This window comes from Chaetura pelagica, unplaced genomic scaffold (genome assembly GCF_000747805.2).
Source record: "Chaetura pelagica isolate M959 unplaced genomic scaffold, ChaPel_1.0 scaffold386, whole genome shotgun sequence".
In the NCBI taxonomy this organism is placed as follows: Eukaryota; Metazoa; Chordata; class Aves; order Apodiformes; family Apodidae; genus Chaetura; species Chaetura pelagica.
The window spans coordinates 2,634,419-2,656,351 of NW_009953703.1; the positions used below are offsets into that span (position 1 = coordinate 2,634,419).

At 37.7% G+C, this 21,933-nt stretch overlaps 2 protein-coding genes across 2 annotated transcripts in view; one reads left to right on the plus strand and one right to left on the minus strand.

Annotated features, from left to right (window-relative positions):
• ACMSD (aminocarboxymuconate semialdehyde decarboxylase) overlaps positions 1-3,891 on the minus strand; it is a 20,931-nt gene extending 17,040 nt beyond the window's left edge. The window contains exons 1-2 of the mRNA XM_010000380.1: positions 3,835-3,891; positions 364-408 (exon numbers count right to left, since the gene is read on the minus strand). Of these exons, the coding sequence (XP_009998682.1) occupies positions 364-408; positions 3,835-3,891 (102 nt within the window). The remainder of the gene's footprint in view (positions 1-363; positions 409-3,834) is intronic.
• A 17,681-nt stretch (positions 3,892-21,572) lies between these two features.
• TMEM163 (transmembrane protein 163) overlaps positions 21,573-21,933 on the plus strand; it is a 91,274-nt gene continuing 90,913 nt past the window's right edge. The window contains exon 1 of the mRNA XM_010000396.1: positions 21,573-21,714. Coding sequence (XP_009998698.1) covers positions 21,573-21,714 — 142 coding nt within the window. The remainder of the gene's footprint in view (positions 21,715-21,933) is intronic.

Sequence of the window (21,933 nt, forward strand, 5' to 3'; positions counted from 1 at the left end):
TTTGGTTTTGCTTCTCATACAGATAACTGCATTTAACAACAACAAAAAAGTCTGTAGGTAATCTGCTTTTGGTTGACTTATCTTATTGAAAGGAATTCCCTAGAGCTGCCCATTCCAAGTGTTAAAATGAGATGGTGATAAAAAATAGAGAGAGGTTCAGAAGAGAATGTAGAGTTTCACCCCTCAAGTTCTACTGAGGCATTTTAGGACTTGCAGTGATATTACTCCACAGAAGATAGACCTCTAGAGAAATCTGTATCAAAGACACAGCCAACCTTATTGCCACTTTACTTTTTAATAGATTTACAGTTTGTATTCCTGATGACAACACAAGATCAGTGTAAAGCACCAAACAGCCCAAACCTTGCAGTGATGATCCAGCTGTACCCATTCGCCATATCCGTATCTCTGTGAAAGGAAGAAAGAAGAAAATGCCAGTGCTAGTTAGCACTCTGCAGTAATAATAATAAAACTCTCAGTTCTTACAAACCAGCAGTACCTTATTATAGAGAAACACTTATGCTCAGCTTTGAGCCTATGAGTAGCCCCACTGACTTCAGCAGAAGTGCTGAAGTTTAATGGGACTGGAGTAAACAGTCTTTGTAGGTCTGAACTTCTAGCTCCCAGTTCAGTACATCTTTAAAGCAAGTCCTACAATTGACTTAAAAGTGCTTAAAGTTGCTTACTATACTGAGGTTCTGTTCTGACTGAAATTATTTTAACACAGGAAAAAATTAAATCAAGCATTTGGCACAATAAAAATTGAGCTGCCAATTTTCCAATCTGTGATCAGTTAATCATTAGCACAACAACGTATCGATCCCACTTTTTAGCTGCCATGATTCAGCAGCAGGACTGAAGGTCAGTCTCTTGTCTATTAATATTTAAACAGCCATGAGAATCTAAAAGAGAGAAGCTTAGATGCTCATTGATTCTTGCACAGAGATTCAAAATTGTTTACGCAAAAAACCCAAAGCCTACAAAAGATACTGATTTCCTTATATTTCCATAATTTATCAGATTAGAAATAAATGAAATCTTGAAATATAATACAAGACTGAAAACAACGATCAGAATTCCCATTTGCCTGTAAAGAAACATTTCAAAGGAAGCTGAGTAAAAACAAGCATTTCTTTCACTGAAGTGTAAACAATTTAAATACAGTCCTGAATTTTCTGTGATAACAAATCATTACTTAATGCCACGGTGAGCTTTCCAAAGTAGGTGTGCAGAGCCAAGCCTCCTGACTTCAGCCAACCAGAGATGCTAATGTCTGAGCCTATGCATGTTTTATTTATCTTTGTGCAGCTGTGTCGCTATATGTCGTTTACTTAAATTAATAAACGTAAAAGTTCATATATAATACTTAAATTTAAGGAACATTTTGTGAATTATACCTAATGATATCTTTAAGTTTTCACCAGTTCCATCCTAATAGCAATTGTAAGCTGGGCAGAAAATGAGCACCTTAAAGGTGCAGTCTGTTTTTGAATCTATTTACTTCTTTCTTCCTCTTAGTTACTACTTGTACATATTTACAGTCCTTTTTTAAATTATTTCTATTAATTTTTATACTTATTATGGGTTCCTAAGGTCTTAAACAAGCACCTTAATAACAATTTTTTCTAGTTATAGCTTCAAGGTTCAGCATTTATAAGGCTGGAAAAAAGAAAGAAAACTTCAGCTCTGTGTGTGCATGTTAGGATTGCCTCATCGGTTTTGCATGCATGAGATGCAGAGAACTACATCAGTGGCTTGAATTTTTAGAGGACTCTAGGGAATTCTGAGAGTTGTTTTCTATTCTGGGCCCATTAATAAGCCATTGAATCAGTCAATCTTTAGAATAGAGGAAACAAAAACTAACAGGTGGAAATTAGCATTAAAAAAATTGGTATTTGCCTATTTATCAGGGTTTACATAAATGCAACACTGGCCTACAGGCTCCAACAGTAGTGAACTGAGACTTGAGGTACACCTGTGAACATCAAAGGAGTCCTGGGGTGATTTTATCTCATAAAGTTTTATAGCTCTTTTAAAGTATATACAGGCAAAAAATCTTCTGAATAATGTAAAATCAGAATGAAAGAATTCTATAGGTGTTTTTATAGGGATATTGCACAAACAAGACAACAAAATCTGAAACAAGCCAGAGTAACCTGTCTGTGTAGTCTGGATATTTAAACTCTTATGCATTCAAAACAGACACAATTGTTCTAAAAAATATTTGCTGTCTCAACTACATTATCTAGGGTAGATGTGTTTTTCACTGAGGAGCTTCCAATTACAAACAGGAAGTTCAAATAGATGTTTAAAAAGGTTTTCCTAGGTGAGGAAACAAACATTCCTTTTCAGGAGGTCTTCTGCATAATCATGTTATTTTTAATTACTAATGAAGAAATAATCCTATGTACGTTCTTAATACCAGATTTTCTCATTACTTTTTTCTAATATGCTGTTTACTTTTTCCAGCTGCTCACTGGCTAATACTGAGCTGAATCTCAACTGTCATGTTTAATAGCGGAGAAAAACAGTGCTAATACATACAAAACATCTACCTGAGAATCTGCCATCATCAACCTCAAAAGTAAGTGACAGAAATGTACAGTGTAAGACAAAGTTTCAGTTAGTGTTTCAGATGTCTAAGAACATAGCTGAAATAATGGTATCCTTTTTTTGTTAAAGACAAGCACAATGAAAACAAGTGCAGACACAGGGAGGATTCATTCAAACTACAACAAACAGAATTACAATAACAAGCAAGAATGCAAGTCTCTTTTCTACTCTGATTTTTTATCATCAATGGAAACATGAGTGACAGTTATAAAAAATAGCTATCCTGGAAATCTGAAGAAAATTTTTAATTGCAAATTAAATGTTAATTGCAAATAATTGTACACATATGTGTGTATAAGCTATATATAAACTCAGTATCACGTGATTTTTTTCAGTACCCATTTTAACATTGGAGATGTGATCCCTTATGAGTCAAAAAGAGATCAGACATCTCTCTACCAAACTGATTTTTACTATTTAGGCAATAACTCTAAAACCTAAGTCAGAATGAGATGACTACATGGCTTTTGACAATCTGAACTAAGAAATGGATTAGACTTATTATATGAAAATTTAAATGACACTTTCCATTCTCAAATACTTTTCACAAGATCATGAAAATTATTACTGACAAGAATACACTTAAGTGATTTATTAATAATAATAATAATACCAGGCAAAGATTCAAAGTTCAGTCAGGTTGACTTACAGCTTCAGTGTTATGACAACTGAGGTTTTGTATTTTTAATACAATACGCTACTTTCAGTAACTGAAAAAATAAGAGATATCAGTAAAATGATCATCATCATCAGTTAACCATACCGAGTCAGCCCACTTGAAGGTAATGACTTTCATGCCTGTCCCTAGAAGATGTGAATGACTTTTGTTTTAGGTAACATTAATCTTGTATAATATTTGTTTATTTATCTTATTAAAAACAAAAGTCAATACGATTTGGGAACCTGACAGCTCTGGCTCTATCAAGAAAGTGGAATTTATGCCTCATCCTTTTGACAATTTTAGGTCTCACAAGAAAACAAGAGAAAACAGAATTGCTTCAGACTAAATTAAATAAAGAGTGGGGAACATAGACCAGTTTTCATCCCTTTCTGACTCTTGCTTTGCAAAGTAATGCAATGCAAATATCTGGAAAAAAATCAAATTAGCCAAAACCTGGAGGCATTTGCAACAGAACTCTTCATTCATTGTTCTTTCAAAAATTACACTGATAGAAATGGTTGCTGATAACATAAGTCACTGAATATCTAAACTCTTATTACCTTTTTTAGGTCAGGCCATTCCTTAGGTAGAATGTGGCTATGAATATCAATTTTCATTTTCGAAGTATCAAAGGAGAAATACTCTTTCAATGAAAATGCTTTCTGTGCAATCGCTACTATCCTTCCTGTCCCTGGTTCAGCAGGGTACTAACTTTGGCTGCTGTTCAGATCCACCTGCTGTCTCATCAGGAGAGCTTAGTACAGTGGCCAACCAGGGAGCAGAAACCCCAGAGGAGTGGCTCTCTGAAAGAACAAAGCATAGAGTCCCTGTTAATGCATAAACTACAACTGACTGAGGGCAAAGGGAAAAAGTATGTTTATATTGGCACAATGAAGGAATTTATTTTATGCAGAATCTAAGATGCCAGCTTCTTTGCAGTTGAAAATAATTCAATAAAACTGACTTAGAATAAATTTATGAAACATGCTGGCTTGAATTTTTTCCTTTCTCCCTCTTATGTTCTAAAATTGTAGAGAACATACACCCTTGGTCATTCCTCCTCATCTATTCTGTTTTCCTTCCCTTGCATTTTCTTTAAAGTTGCATTTTAAAAAGCACAGAAATACCGAATTGTAGCCAAATCTATGCATGTTGATTTCCCAGTTTTGATTACTGTTTCAGGTCGGACATTACACATGCTACTGCAAACTGGTGCTTAGAGCCTCTCAAGCTAGCTCAAGATCCAGCAGGAGAATGGCTCAGGCTCAGATTACCTTAGTAATCAATGTCAGTGGAGTCCACTAGCTAATATGGCAAACAGTTTCTCAGTTAAATCCTAAATTAAGCTTAACTGGAGCCAGTGCAGATTTTCTGTGAAACTAGATCTCATGTTTTGCCCTTCACTCAATTCAGTATTACACTTCTTTACTCAAAAAACCCTTGCCTCTCATTTGTGCTGTATTTTTCTCTGTAATTTATCTCCTCTATAGTTTTATTTCAATGTATGCTACTCACAAGGTGTCTTGTTGCAAAAGCTGGTTAACCATTTCTTGATGGTTTCTAATGAAAAATGCTATTTTTTTTTTTCAAAACTAAATGTTGCTGTGAATTTTGCAACCTGAAATCAAGCAACTTGGAAAAGAAGTGGCCCATTTTGTTTCATCCTTTTTCTGACTTCACTATTTAGTTTGGACCTACTAAAAAAAAAAAGGCCTGTGTTGTATTTCCCTGCTTGTTCACTCATTAAGCAAGACTGCTTGATTTGCTCCATTAACCTTAGAGTTATTCTTCAAGTCAGGTCCCTGTGACACGGTTGTTTTTTTGCTTGATGGTGTGCTTCTCTGCAACATGATATCATTGAGGATTGACTGTTCAAAAGAAATAAGAAGCAGCAGCTTTGGGAGAATATTCTCTAAATGAAGCAGGACAGCCAACAGTTCAATTCAACAGATCAAATCTGTGGGATTGAAAATAGAAATTATTTCCATCTGAAAATCAAAACCAATCTCTTTGTGGCCAGGCTGCCAGGTTAAGCAGCATATTTGCTCTCTTGCTCCCAAATGTGACAGTTATGTTATATGATCTAGCACTATAGTGTTATCCTGTTGGTAAGCTATGTTCCTGCAGATACAATAGCAGACATAAGAAAGAATCGATTCAGCTGTGAGAATTCTGTGTAATTAATCCTATGAATCCACAGACATGGTGAAAAGGTGAAGGTGAGTCCTTCAATAAAAACATGTCTGGAAGACAACTCCCTATTTAAACATAGACAGTAGAGGTACCAGTGAAGGAGAGGGGCACAAAGACATCAGGATAATCTAAGACACCTCAGTTCTTAAATCACCATAGCTGCAGGCTACTATGCAGAGATCAGCAGCATTTCTTCAGCACTGTGCTTTACTTTTCTCAGGTCTAAAAAAGGATAGAGTTGTTAGTTGCTGCTCCCAAGACACAGCTTAGCTTGCAAACAGTGCAGCACTCCCACACTGCATTTCATTTAACAATGTACATCGTCTGGAAAATGTACCAGTCAAAGGCAAAATTTGTATCCATTCCACTTGATCGAAGGGACAGTAAGACCTCTGTCTATATCCACTATGATCAGTATTGGATCAGCAGCAGACAGACTGTCAGTGGTTACCAGCAAAAGCATCTCCAGCTTCCCAGGCCCCCTCCCTACTCTGAGTGCATGTGTCTGAAAACCACTTTCACTGATGTTTTGGATGATCTGCCTGGTAACAGTGAGTGACTTTTGCCTCTCAGTCTCCGCTCTGTGTTTGTGTCCTAGTGCAACACAGTGGTTTTTAACATGGCTCATGCTATCTGCCTCCACCTGGTTGTAAATTTCTAGAGTGTGACACAGAGGTGCAGGAATTGCCAACAGTAGCCAGGAAAACCTGTAGCTCTGTCAGGTGACCCTTCACAGACAGAGCTGAGCTTAAATTCACTGTGCTATCTGTCAAGCAGACCAGATGGAAATTCTCACATGCATAAGGACTAGGGTAACAGAAAATTTTATTTTACCATGTATGGGCTCATGTAAGACCTGAACTGTGCTCATTCATGAGCTACCCGCAAATAGCTTGCATCCTAGAGCATATGGATGAGACCACAATGCTGGGCAGAAAAAAAAAAAGATCAGTAAATGAATGTACTTGCTACATCTGCTAAAGAGGAGGACTAAAATGCATACAGACTTCTTCCCAGCAAAAAAAGTACCTTCCTCCATACATTCAGATGGAATATACATTAATATTACATGCCCCACTTCTCTCGGTACGTTTATGCATGGTGTATGTGCCTTTAGGATTATGTGCAATAAAACACACATTTATTATAGCCATTAGAACCAAAGAGCATCCTTGATTTTGACCAATTTCTAGTATTTTCTAGGTGCACTATGTGATTTCTATTTGTGTGGGTTTAGACTGATGATGAACAAATCCTTCAGGACAATTTAGCTAAAGCCTATTCAGGCCAGGGCTGATATCAGATATACAAGCATGAGTCCAGCAGAACTATAGGGTTTTATTTTACTATAAGGACAAGCACTAAAGTGGAAGTGATGTTAGATGTTAGAGCATCAAATGCTCATTTCCAAAGCTATTTCACTGTTTTTCTGAAACAACTACATAATCTGAGTTTTTAAGTCTTCTGGCTGGAAAGTGGGGATCCAGTTCTGGCCTTTGTTTAGCAGGGAGAAAGTACTTATTTGTACCTAATGGAAAACTATGGCACAGCACTCTTCAAAAGAGGTTGCATCAACAAACTTGGGCAACCTCTGCAGACAGCTCTGCCACATATATGCTATCATGGCAGCCTGTTTTCAAGTGAGATGAACACAACAACAAAGAAACTGATGTTAGAAAGGGCTAAAACACATATGCCAGTTTTGCAAACCTTCAGTTTTGCACACTCTTCTCTGGCAGCTGCTCTTTATATTACACATTTGTTTCTGAAAATGGGATATTTCACACATGTGCAAAGCTCTGGAAAAAAACAACCAGAAAACTCTTTGTGCTCAGTAGCTAAGATGAAGTACTTAAAGAATACGTCCCTTTCCAAATGAAATAAATGTTGAGCAGCACACTCGTATTGGTTGCTAAGCAACAGGTTGTCCTTTGGCTGTGCTGGGGACTGCACTGGTCCTTGGAGACTGCCATTACAGACCTGCTTGGAAATGTGACATTTGGAAAGGAAGCAAAAGTCAGTAATACTATTTTTTGTGTGGTATCAAATAATTAAACCTCTCCTATTAAATTAGCCTAATCACAGAACTTAATCCTCTTCTGGGACTCCAGAGAACACAGACTTCAGTGGAAGTGGTATGGTTTCCCTTCTACAGTGAAAAATAAAAATGGTTATGGTTTCCCTTATGAAGAATAATGTTATGCAGTTCCCATGTAGCACTTTCTGTACATAAATGGCTTTTTTTTAATAGGAAGACATTAGTATACCTTGCATAGCCACATGTCCAGCTACAATTACACCAGTGAAGTCCTTAACAAAGATGTATCCCAGAGAGTGCATGGCATTATGATTCACTGTTCTTAAATGCCATGTACCAAGCACTCCAATGTGACTGTCTAAACTACTGATGGCTTGCACAGCTAGCTGGATTGTGGGGTCTGTGTTTCACTTAAATATACCTGCAGAGCACAATAAAAAGGTACAGAGATCTCCAATCTAGAGCCAACTAAATCAGCTCAAGATGGCAGTAATGTAAGTGTATTAATCATTAAATACTTTCTTTTCAACATCTGAAGACAAGTAGATGTTTTGGTTTCTTATTCAAAAGCCTTCGCAGAAACAAGCAGAGCCTCTGGTTAGACAAACACCAGAGCTGATGCTGGTCTGTATCTGAGGCAGTTTAGCCTTGCAGAGAAATTGGGCTTTTTAGCTCAGATGTGATGCTGCACTGATGCACCTCTGAAGCTTTGAAGATCTAAGCTATTACATTTGCCTCTGGAAGCTTCATGGTTGTACAAGCTCAGGATGATGCTCACCAGGTGGTCTCTCTATTAGACCTGCCACAGCCACTGCAGCTGTGTCACTAAAATTGATAGTGTAAAGGTGGCCAAGACTGCTGATGCCTTTGGCATCACACTGCACTGCTTTGTGACTACTAGCCTAGCAAGAGTTCTGATAAATCACACAGTGGTGAAAGCAAACAACACATCCCATGCCAAATTCCTGACCATCACTGTTGTCTGCTGCATACTGTTCTCTGCCATAATAAATCCTCATTAATTTGCAGGTTTCTAGAAAATATGACATTGTTGAAACTCAGCTAGTTTTCTAAATAAAAAAAAAAATATATGGCTATCTTGCAAAAAATATAATTATTTTCTTAACACACTACAATTGCAACTATTCAATTTGCAATTACCATACACTTATCCTGCACAGAAATGTTCTATCAAAAATGACAAAAGATATTTTCCAAAATGTGAGTGCAAATAAAATAGAATATTTTTTTCCACACAGATAAATAAAAAAGACTCTATTTAAGCATGTCATGCCAAGTGCCACTCTTGTGCAGCAGGAGCACTCAGACACCAGTAACATCAATGTGGGCCAGAAAGAACAGATGTAATGAAGCTTAGAGATGCTGATATTAAAAAGTCTTAATTTTCATGGTACCATCTGAGATCGTTCCAATTATTTAGAAGGTTGTTGTCTAAAATAAATAACGCCAAGCATTGTCTTAAAAACTTGTTCCCCATGTGTTAGATACTTAGTTGCCCAACTTTCTCTCCATGCAGAGGCCTCTGTGCCACTACTTGGAGGTATCTTAATTGTGGGGGTAAGAATGGTTTTCTCAGAGCTTTTAGTGCTTTGGAAAGGAAGCCAAGAAACAAATGAAAAACCTGGTATCTGAATTTGTTCAGCTGTTTCAACATATTCCCACACCTACCTCTAGAACTCTGCAGAAGTGTTTATGCCTCCCCTGCACTGCTAGGACTGGGCTCATGGAAGTGGCATCTTCCTGGGTACTCAAGGTCTGCTTGAGCATGAAGTTTTATGTTCCAGCATTGCTGAGTACTGTAAATCCCTCTCAGCAAAGAGATGAAATCCTGGCCCCCAGTAAGTGCTGTGCAATTGGTTAGCCATGCCTTGAGACTGATGTGTTTATTGAGTTTCTGAGAGGTGGGAATATTCTATCTGCAGATTACAGCAGTGAGAGCCAAAGCAAAGACCTTTCCATCTATGCAGATGTTTATGATGTAAATGTTTAGGGTTTAGTACTGCATCTGCATTTATTCATTCATCTGGAGGAAGAAGGCTGGCAGAGAAATGCCTCCACAGAGGATTTCCAGAGCCTGCTTTCACTTGCTGAATTCAGATAAATTTCTCTGTCTTTCAGCAGTGTTAATTTCAAAATAGGATTTATGCCTCAAAACTATTTATCTTGAAATCCACAAGTTATTAAAATTATATACTGCATGAAACCAGTTCAGATTACCACAGGAATTGTGAAAGATCCAAATACTGAAGATTTCACTCATCCCATTTCTACCACAGAAACTGTACCAGCAACCAACAGGCTCAGTAAAGGTGTACAGAACATCCTGCTAAGTTAAGACAACTTACATAGTAATTGTTCAACACACAAAAAGTATTACTAGGTAAAAAAAGTTCAATTGAAATTTTATTAAAAAGTGATATCCAAACTGCAAAATTCTGACTAATAAATGTTAACTTGACAGCAAACCTGGTACATTCTTTCCAAAATATCTGATCATTTCTTTACTCTTCAGCTAAGGTGACAAATGCTTGGATTTTGATATATGCATGCACAGAATGGGATTATGCATTTCAATCTGCTCTTGACTAACAAGTAATTTAGCAATATGCAGTAAAACATTTACACAATAGGCAAATAAGCATAGTCACAACAGCATACATGGTTGATGTGCCCACTTATTTCAAGTCCTAGCATGAGTAGGACTTGCATTACTTTAGTAAACCAACCATGCCAAGCAACATAAGGCTATGTATTAATAAAATGGAACACCTCTAGAAAGAATGCTTCTACTAAAAGCGAAGTTTTTCAGAACCTGGTTAGTCTTACAAATAGCTATTACCCTAAAGCTAAATCCATCACTGACTAGAAAACTCAATGAATTTGGTGGGGTTACACCAGCTCTCATTTTACTCTGGCCAGTGAGTTCCACAAGTAGAACATGAAAGAATATTGTCTGTTGTATTGGCTTTTCTCCTTCAGAAGGCTACTCATTAACATTTTACCACGGCTTTCAAGAAAATTTTTTTGTTTCTGTTTGCCTTTCCTAGGGAGGGTTCCATCCCAAATGGAACCATGTTTTGATTTATCTTTGCTAAGAAATACTTAAATTCACGCTTAACTTTAAAACACAGTAGGACCACTGAAATTGGTAGCCCTGCTAAGCTATGCACACAAAGACAGAAAGAATGGCTCCAAGATTTATACTGAAAACAATGTGGATTGAGTCCAGACAACTACCTCAAGGACTCCACTGCGGAGTCATTTTGGTTCCACGTGCTCTAGCAAGTATAAAGTCAGAGTCTTAATGTGTCTGTTTGCCAGAATGATTCAGTGAATTTATACTATGGTCATGGTTAAACGATCATGTTATCAATTCAAAAAAACCCCAAACTTTCTTTTACTGAGAAGCCTGTAAGGTCCACTTAGATTTACAATTTGTGCCTTACAAAATCCTAGCAAAACCCTTATTCTAATGCAACTGCTGATGTATCTAGAACTAACATTGCAACCTGAATTATCTTCTCAATGATTACACTTAGTTTTCCTCTCAGGATAAGGCAGATGCTGTCTCTCTCATCTTTAAATTCCAATATTTGGAATTCAACAGCATCTTCTCACGATGAACCACCTTCATAATTACTAAAAAATCAGATCCATGACTTCCTGGCTGTGTTTAAGTGTGCTTTACTAGCTTGCTTGATTTTTTTTTTCTTTATTTGTGGAAAAGAATAAGGAATTTGTACTTTCTTGGTCACAGCTACAGCCAGGACTGTATGGCAGATACCGTCAGAAGTGAACACAGATGTTTTGTTGTGAAGGTCATAAACAGAGCCACTTTTACAATGAGATGTTTTTACGCCATCAGGACATTGCCACTCATCTCAACCTAATATTTCATACTAACTTATTGTAGGCGTTTTAGAAGTAATCTATTCTAATTAATAATTTTTAACCCAACAGAAAGCCCACGTAAGTCACCAGGAAATCCAGGTGTTTCAGAAGAGATCAAGTGATGATTCCAAAAGTAGCTTTGAGTCACTGCAAAGACAGACCAATTCAAATGAGGAATTACAGGCAAACTTCACCCAGAGTTAGTAATTAAATGCAAGACCAGTTTAGAGTGCTGGTTTTGGTTTATGTCCAATTGCCCATATTGGTATGGTGCCTCAAAAAAACAGAAGTGCATTATAAATAACTAATTTGTTATTAAAAGCTTGTGCAGCTCACTGTGAATGCTACAGGTTGCAATCTGTGGTGCATAAAGTGGAGCACCAAACAGTGACTGCAATATACACACAGAGCTCTTCTTTCATATTGATTGAAATGGATTTTGCCTGCGGTAAGTGACGCAAACTTGTCCTGTCTGGGTCCGTGGCTGACGCTGCAATGTCAAAGTACAGCTGGGTTGACCTGCTGCTAGGTATGCTGGATTTATATTTTACACATTCATACAATTCAGTTTGGTGGATGGGTCTTCCAAAATTCTTCTGTCTCTAGTAGCACAGCATTTTTAGGAACAGAAAAAACTACATGCTTCCAAATATCCATTTGGCTGCCCAGAGAGGTTGTGAAGTCTCCTTGGCTGAGACATTAAAAACTCTCCTGGACACGTTCCTGTGTGATGTGATCTAGGTGATCCTGCTCTGGCAGGGGGCTTGGACTAGATGATCTTTCAAGGTCCCTTCGCCTTCCCTGAGATCCTGTGATTCTGTGATCCATTTTTCTAACATGCTTGCTCAATCCCCACTCTCTGTTCTTAAGTAACTGCTCACCACTTAGCAAATAATAAAGGAAGTCCTTGTCAGTAACCTTTTTCATATGAAAATCTGCAAATTACTAATAAGATGTGGTACTATTTTTGAAGCTCTCAAATTTTAGATACTAGCAATGAAATATGCATACTTATAAACATTAATCAATAATTCAATTAATAATAATTAATGTCTAATATTACTATCCAACTAAACCTACATTCAGTCTCTTCATCTTAAGTGAAGAAAAGAGTTGCTCTAAATTCACTGGAACTATATCCTAGTCCACACAGGCAGTTTGGAGCCATTTAAACTATATAACTGAAACAGAGTTAAATGACTTCTTAAATTAGTCTGTTTTATGTGGTTCTCTGTATCTCACTTTACATCTCAGAATTTGTTTCATTCTCACCTGTATTACTATACTTTGTCAATACTGCCTCTTTCAGACACTCAGCTGCTTGCTAGGGAGCTGGCCAGAAGGTAGCAAAGGAGGGTTACCACAGCAAGATGAACCCTCTGCTGAGTTTCTATGGAGACTTCATACTTAATTCTGTTATTGGTTTGCTGTTTGGTTTTGTTTTTTGGCTTTTTCTTTTTTTTTTTCTTTTTTTTTTTTTTAACCCCCATCATAACATAAAAGCCATGCACACTGCAAGTGTATTTTGCCCTTTGAAAACCAGGAAAAATAACATTCAGACATCAATGTCTGTGTGTCTGTACTTAGATCCAGTGGAATAATGAGTTTATCAAGACCTGTGCTGCTAGGAAGGAAACAGGATCCCCTACTGAGCGAGTTGCAAAGTATTTATCTGCTCCTGCCTTCCCTTTCCTTCAAAGCCTGGCTGTTGGTCACTGACTAAAACCACAGATACTATTGCAGGATGCTACTGCAATTCCAAACATACGCACTCCTCCTCCCTAGTTGGTGGTGCCTCCCTCTGTTCAGAGCAAAAAATGGAGAAGAGTGAAGCCCCCAGGTAAACCAGACACCTCACAAGAGCAGAGTGTGAGCCAGAATTGGCTGGAATAAGAAAATGGTCCCACACATCAGCATTAACTTGTGCTACAGTCTCCATCCTACAGCGATGTTCCTGTGAGCAGTTTCTAGAAACCTTGCTCTTGAGCACCAGATAAGCTTGTAAGGGATTGCTAATAGTTAATTTCATCTGGGTGGAGGAACCAACAGCACATCTATATTTAAACTTGCAGTGCTAAATTATTCTGATGATCTATCTCCAATTAGCTACTAAATAAAAAAATGTTCTTTGTTTCAAAGCAATCTTTGGCAATGCAACTTTACTTAGGACACCTTCTGTCACTTCAGTTGGGAGTCACACAGGCAGAAAGGAAGAAATTTGCAGCACTGAAGTCACTTTTTAAGCGTTAAGTGCAGAAAAGGCTGGAAGAGTTTTATTCTAAAAGGCACACTGCACACAGGATCAGATATTGTTGCCATGGCTGACTTCCTTTATTGCTCTGAGTAAATCCATATTTGATGCATTAAGGATGGATTGGGTTACTGCTAGGTAGAAGTAGGTCAAGTGATTTTTAAGCCACAGTTTGCATAGAATAAGAGCAAACACAACAAATAGGTTTTTAAAAAATAATTTTTAGCATGTGCAATTACAGTTAGATCATAAATTAACTTGCAGTTAATGCATAATGCCATCTAGTGGAAAAATCAACAAATATAGATGCAACAAGTCCATTCAGATGACTCATGCAATATGAATGTTATAAACACTCGACAGTTTTAATACTGAATTAAATTTCAAACTAAAGAACTATAACCTGATTTTCAAAACCTCCATGAGAAAAGACCTTCACAAAACTTAAATGCCTTCCAAAGATATTCTACTCTCAAAGTTAAGATATGCAAAACAATCTCAGTGAACTTGAATTTATAATAATTGTAGGATCTGAGGCAGACCTTGAAAGCCTTTTTATTTCATTTCCTGCTTTAATTTCATTTAGAGATTGAATTTTTTGGTCAAAAGAATTACATACACTTCAAACTGATAAGGGAGAGAATTCAAAGAAATTTACTGGTACATCAGCTGGAACAATCTGTAATTCCAGAGAGTTTCAGAATTAAAGATCTTCATCTTTATGCTTATGAGGTCACTTTGTACTTATGAGGTCACTCATAGATAAAAAAGGAAACAGTGAAAAAAGAGCCTAAAAATCAAAGTTCTTGAAGGTAAAGGAAATAGGCTCATCATAAAAAGATTAGAAAGGAACAAGAGACCTAGAAAGATTATCTGTATCAGATAAGTCATACACTCCTTTAATAGCCCTTCTAAATTCAACAGGAAAGGAAAAATTCAAGAGGAGTAAGTTATCAGAATTTTATCCTTAAAAAAACATATCACCTGCCCTTTATTGGTGAATTAACGTGCTCATAGGTCTGAATCAGCACTGTCTCTAAACCTCTGTACATTTGATACCAACCTGTTTTGATATTACTTAATTTATCATTTACCAGGTAAAAATTCACATGCCCTGTGACGTTATATTAGTTGAATCTTACAGGTGTGGACCTGAAGGACCCTATGGAGATCATTATCTGAAGAACTGAATGATTTTACCAACAACATCTCCCATTAAAATTAAGTATTCAAAATCATAGTACATGCCAAGACTCAGCAAACTAATTCTATGTCCTCCAGAACAAAAAGCCGAAACAAAACACATTAAAAGGAGGCAACAGATTCTACTAGATACTCAGGAATTTGATGCCCATCAAAACCTAGAAGAGTTAAATGATTTAAAGCATCAAACATCTGCTTGAGCAGACGTTTAAAAAATCCCCCAAACTGACACTGAACAAGTAGAGTTTTCTGGTTATGAAGAACATATTTTGCAAAATATTAATTTTGGCTGTGGCTACCATTCTTTCTTCAAACACTTTTTATAATCATCCTAGATAAACACGAGTGGAAATGTGCGAAACACTAGTTACAATTAATTTGGCATAAGAAAAATATTTTCCAACTCACAAAACAACGTGGATTAGCTATTCAAAGCAACACACAAACGTTGTCATATCATACAGTTTATCAAGCAAAGGTGAGCTGTGGAGTACCTACTTATCAGCAGAGTAGAGGCGATAAAAATTTAGTTGCTACAGAGAGTAGAAAAGTTGTCCCCTCAAATACTTACGCACAATTGAAAAAAAAAGAATTTACTCTTTCACTGATGACATTAATTGTCAAGGAATAAGATATTAAACCCAATCACAAATTAACATTTAAAATACCAGAAGAGATGAGATACGTGAGTTGGGTGCTATTCCCCATGAAACCTACTACATCTCTTTCTGATGCGGCAAATCCCACAAGCGAATGCAACTAGTCCCTCTTCTCCTTAAGTTCTGACCTTCAAGTTAGGGATTGTGACTTTTTTTTTTTTTTTTAATGCATAAAGTTATATTTCTAAACGAGTTTAGCCTGACTAGGAAACAAAAGTTTATCTATCTTTGCACACATCCTTTTTGACCAAACATAGGTCTGAACACAGTGGGAAAAGGCCTTAGGAGACAGGAACATCAGAAGCAATGGCCACTGGCTTGGCAACAGGAAAAGTGACCCATTCTGTATACAATAAAAATAATGTTTTGTGATTTCTATAGTTCACTTAATCGTGGTTATACAAACTTAATGGAACATTGTATATAATTTCTGCCAATATATGGGAGAACACATGAAGTTATGCAAATCTGTTAGAAGTGTCTGGCTGTTAAGATGCTTTTGAATAGGAATCATCATCAAATAATTGAAAGTAATTGGATAAATTTATTAGAAAATTATATTGACTTCTGCTATCTAGGAATTTCCTAGCTTTTTTTTTTTTCTTTGATGCACAATTGAAATCTCAGCTGCTTATACTTCCATTAGACTATGGTTAGAGTCTTACTGGAAGAGAGAAGAGAGCATGGGAAGCAGAAAATAAAATAAAATAATGGAGGAAGATTATTATTTAAGTAAGAGGTGGCTACCTCTTCAAAATTCGTTCCATTCCTCTTTGGTACTTGTGAATATTATCAATGAAATAAAGCTACCATCAAATAAGTCAGTTTTACTCAGTTACATAAAAACTGGAAACAAAACACCTTCAGTGTTACAAAGAAATAACAATGCTTGGAATAGAGGCATGACATCTTGCATGACTGGATAATGTTTCTCTGAACAAGTTTAAGTTTTGTTTTTCTCTGTAAGCTCAGTTCTTGTGGGTAAACCTTTGGTTTCCCACATTTACATGGCAATTGTAACTTTAATTAAAAGAACAGATTTTAAAATAATTTCAAGATGGAAAATGGTGACTGTGAATAATCTTTTTCAAGGTCTTCTGCTCACTTTAAGATGACTTATTTTGCATTCTATGTTTTTATTCCACCCTTGTTGACACAATGGAATTTATTAATGCCTATGGGTCCTGCCAGCTTTGGCATTTTTTGCAAATACGATCCTGCAACAACATCATATAGACCAAGAGTAGGTGCTTATGTGAGGTGTCATCAATTACTTACCAAGGTCACTGCATGCTGATCCTCCGGGAATCATATTATAGGCACTCTTTCATAGCCTGAAGGAAAAGATACTGAATTATCAGATTGTTTTTCAAAATAACATTCTGATTATTTTTGACCCAAGTTAATATTCAGTCTAAAAATGCCAAGAAGAGAGATTATTTCAATTTAAACTAGTGCAAGAGAAAAACAGTAAATGGCCTGCATACGTTGGATAATAATTAAAGCATGCTGTGCAGTTTAAAAATTAATGTAGCATTGTTGTACTAACTTCATTATTATTGCTTTAAATTAAAGAAAGGTGACTAATACTAGGCTTACAGGTAGACCAAGTTAAAAGAACCTAGTGTAGAACAACTTAACCTGTTTACCACTGAATACAGTGTCAGCCTACAGGTGATGTACAAAACAACAGCAAAACATGCAACTGCCTCTTCCTGTGTGCCATCAAGGAAGCCAGCAAACAAAGTAAGTAAAAAAAAAACCTTAAAAAATGTAGCCTAAGTTGTATTTGTTTGTAAAAGAAAACTATTATACCTAAAATTGCACAAGATGGTCAAGGGACTATTACAAGAAAATATTAGGTTCATGATAAAATGCTGTGAAATAGAGAATCTAGAGGTTTATTTAATCTATTAATCTCAGCAGAGGAAGTGTCTAAATGGCAAAGAATGATCTGAAGTATCTCACCATCTCATCCACACAGCAGACACAAAATAGTAGCTGCAGTGCAAACTATCAGAGTGTTTAAACAGCATAAACACTTACTTGAAGACGCTGCCTTTAGGAATATCAAGATAAAGCAGCCTCAGACTTAGGTCCTGGAGGAGTAACACTGAAGATTATCTATAATGATGACCTTTACAGGACTGATGTCTGCCCATCTATTTGGAATTGGATTAGTAGTTGGTTTTGTTTTAGACGTGTCTCGTAAAACTGGATGGGGATGCCATTACCTCCTGCTGCAGTTCCTTGAAAGGCATATTGATGAAATTAAAAAGTGAGCATTTTCTTTTGAACGTCAGGCAAGAGCCATCAACAAACTAAACAATCCTGGCTTATACTAGCACTCCCTGATAAGGCAATACAGTGCCAGTGACAAATACAGTATTTTGTTGCCAGAAAAGAGCAATCTTGTGTTTAGTATGTGAATGAAATGCAACCCTGCAAAGAAAATGGTGAATGGTGACAGTATCATTATCTTGCTCTTATGCCTTTAAACATACTGAAAAATAATCAGCTCTTTCCAAATATGCAGGAGTGCTCTTAATTCAAGTGCTGCACTTAAAGATGATGGTCAATACGGAACATTGATTAGGTAACATCAATGAAATCAAGCAAACTTCCTTCTCAAGAGCCTCTAAACACACCACCGTGTCCTGCTAATCCAGGTGAAAACATTCCAGTCAGTAGCGTCAAAAAGAAAAGGGAAAACATAAAGCCCAGAATAGATGCAGCTCTCATTTTCACAATGACAAGTGAACATACAATGCTAACAAATCCAACTTGCTTACAACGAAACCAATTTATTCCAACTCCACATAGACTGAAGAGGAATAAAAATGTTCTGCATCCATACAGTGACCACTATACCATTGATAGACCAGGATCTGGTTTGACACTGACACCTGTTGGTTCTGCTTTCACACTGCACGACACAAAAGCAGCACATTCTTTCTACCTTTTTGCACCATGCTATTCTTTGACATCCCCTAATGGGTGCTGATAATAGTACAGGAATAATTTTATAGTAAACCAAAGGCACTACAACTTAGGAAAGTAGGCCAATCCACTGGCAAGAGATTGCTTGTTCCCTCAGGAAAATGCCTACCTGGGAAAATAATAAAATTATGGACCTAACCCAATTTTCATTGACTATAATGGAAGTTCTTCTCTGACTTTGCTGAGGGTTAGAGTGGGCCTGGAGGAAGAATCTCAAATCTGATAGATACTTTTTCACTTATCAATACCAAGAAGAAGGAAGGGCAGAATGAAAGAAAAGAACCACCACAAATTACAGCAAAACCAGACCACAGGCAATCCAGATGAAGCAAAATGAGAGAAGTTATCTTTCTTGTTGCTGGCTGCTGTGGTGCAAGAGACCTCCATCATGTTTGGAATGACCTTTCTCTGGAAGTCAAAATATTATGCAAATTACAGGCAGTTCCAGCTGGGAACAAAGTTCTGCAAGTGTGTATTAATCTTGCAGCAGCTATAGAATATGGGATTGTGTCAGTCTATTTAGATTGAACACACAGATGTGGCTTTTTTTTTCAATTCTGGCTTCTTCTTATTCATATCCACCAAAGGGAGGTTTGAGGGGCCAAGCAACAAAAATATATAAAAATAATAGTATAGCTATTAGGGTCAGGACTTTTCCTCTTCATTGATTCTGCCTATAGGCTTCCTACACAAGAAGTCCAACAGGGCTGAAAAACAGGAGTGATGTATTTAAAACCCTATGTCTTTATCCAACAGAATAGATTTTGAGTGAAAGAAGTGTCATGAGAAATAAGATGTAATGCTGGGAAGGAGCTTCCAGCTGCTATGATACAGCACTCTCTCTCCTTCTTAGTAGCTAGCTTACATAAATAATGGTCTGCAATGAAAGGCCCTTCATTGTGGATCTGCTTATGTTTTGAATTTATATTTGCTAAAGGCAAAGTATCTCCTTTCTCACATGAGGACATGTTTGAAAGCAGTGAAGACAACCATTTAAAAGAAGCTATGATACTCTTTGCAAGGCTCATATTCTTTGCTATAGCCTGAACACTATAGCATTTATATAAAAAGAGACAGCTGCAGTCTCTGGTAGAGAGAGTTTCATGGAAGAACAGAAATTTAGAATAGCTAAAAAGAAGAAATGGAACATATTAAAGCTTAAAACTTGTTGCTGGTGTTTCTAGTTTACGTTTTGCTCCAAAACACTTGGAAACCTACCCCTTCTGCTTCCTTTTAAAGTGGAATTAGGAATCTCTAGGCATTTCCCCCTTAGGTTGATTTCTGGAAGTTGTAAGAATATCAAAATAGCTTAGAGATATTGAAAGAAGGAGATAGTGTCCAGAGAGAGTCACTGGTCAATTTTTTTGTTTATGCAAGAAACAAGAAAGTTCTTACTGGAACGGATCAGATATGGACTTACCTCCCTGGAAGAGGAAGGATCCTGCAATAATTGCATTAGGGAGTGTCGTATCAGTTGCAGCAATTTCAAGGGACTCTTCAAGGATTGCACTGGATGCACTCTGCATGGGAGAGTCTCCCCAAACTGACTTCCCAAAGGTTTCTGCAATCCTACCAGGTCCTGAAAAGCAATTTGACCCCAATCTCTTGTCTCTGACCAGGTTACAAAACTAGTTCTACTCATTTAAGGATTCTCACTTTTACAAACACATTTTGAGTGATAGAAAGACACAACAATCTGCTATTTATGGCAAGTAATAAAAGGTAAGTATTTTCTAATTTTCTTTCATCTCATATATATACACAAACAGATCTCTCTTGCAGGTTCACGCTTAATAAACAGTCCATAAAGAAAATAACTATCTGGTTTATGGAGTTACTAGTTTCCAACCCCTCCCAAATCAGCCCAAGCCCAACAGACACCACTTCCCTCAGAAGAACTCACTTATGTTAGCTTATGCACATGAGAACCTCTTTTGACGTTAATACCAAATAGGCACTTTATAATTTAGTATCCATTACATGAGGGAAAAGAAAATACTTCAGGCATTGCTTATATTCATATTAATGCTGATCCAAAAAGAACAGTGAGAGCTCTGGGATGACAAAGCAGGCCAGGATAGCTTAGGATGAAGACAAAATTTATGCAAGAGACAGGAAGACTTAAAAAACATTTCATATAGTAGGTATGGTAGACCATATGCAAAGAAATAATACAATTGGGTAAAAAGCAACTCCAATCCCTCACACAACAGCCACCTCCATTATACAAGGTTGCCAGAATGTAAACAGTTAAAAAAAAAATAAAAATCATGTCACTCACCTTAATATTTACTTATATTGATGTTTTCAAATAATTAGTGCTTTAAAACACAGCTGGAAAGATTTTGAAGATTAACAATACTGCATTAAGAGGCATTTTTTTTGCTACCAAAATCTCTTAATTCTAACGTTTCACTAACCATTCCCAAATAGGTATAACTAAACTACTGAAGAACTTTTAAGGATGCCATCAGGAAGACTCTGACAGCCTATAAAACCATGTCTCTATGTTAGCATTAATATTAATTTTCTACTGGCCTTTCTGTGCCGGACAAAGTTACTTATTTGTTCAAAGCCAAAGGCAACCTGATCTTCACAGAACTTGAATGGGACTGTAGCCACACACTTCAGCTGAGCACCTGGGCTGCAACGTCGTTCGTTGTCTTCTGGTATTTTTTCCAGACACGGGTCAAAACACAACGCAGCTGTAAAATTCACCTGCATGCCAGTGCAGATGCAAGCGGGACACTGTGCTGGCAGAGAACGTGCTGTTGTGTATTTGCACCTCTCTATCTACTCATTAGAAACTGATGAACAAGAAGAAAGCAGCTCTGGCACAGATCTATCCTTAAATTTTACATTTCTCCTCAGGTTTTAGCTCCCCCCCCCCTCCACGTTCCCCTTGCAGCCCTGGGAACGGCGGGTGGGTGAATGGAGGTCTTGTCTCCAGCCCCGACCCTGTGCTTCACCGTGAGCTGCTGCCTGTTCTAGGTCAGTCTTTGGGCTAATTCTGGTAAAACCGGCTGTCAGCATTAACAGGCCATGAGCGCAGGAGGTGCCGAGAGCGCTGATGTGCGGCGGCTCCGCTCTGATCCCGAGGAAAGGGCTCGGGCAGAGCGGGAAAAGCGTCCTTACCCCTGGGAGGGGAGGGGAGGCCGGGGACAGCACCTGCGGCCCTGCGGGGGTTTGTTCCTCGCTCTCCGGCTCTGCTCACTCACCGGACAGCTCCCCTGAGAGAGCCGGCAGCGGGAAGGGGCCGGCAGAGCCCAGCCCAGCAGGGAGGCTGACAGGCAGCTCTCCCGCTCCCTCGGCCGGCCCTGGGGACGTACCTGAACACCAACCTCCCGCCGCACCTTCGGCGGGTGCCCGCGGGGGGGCCCCACAGCCCCCTCCCACCACCACT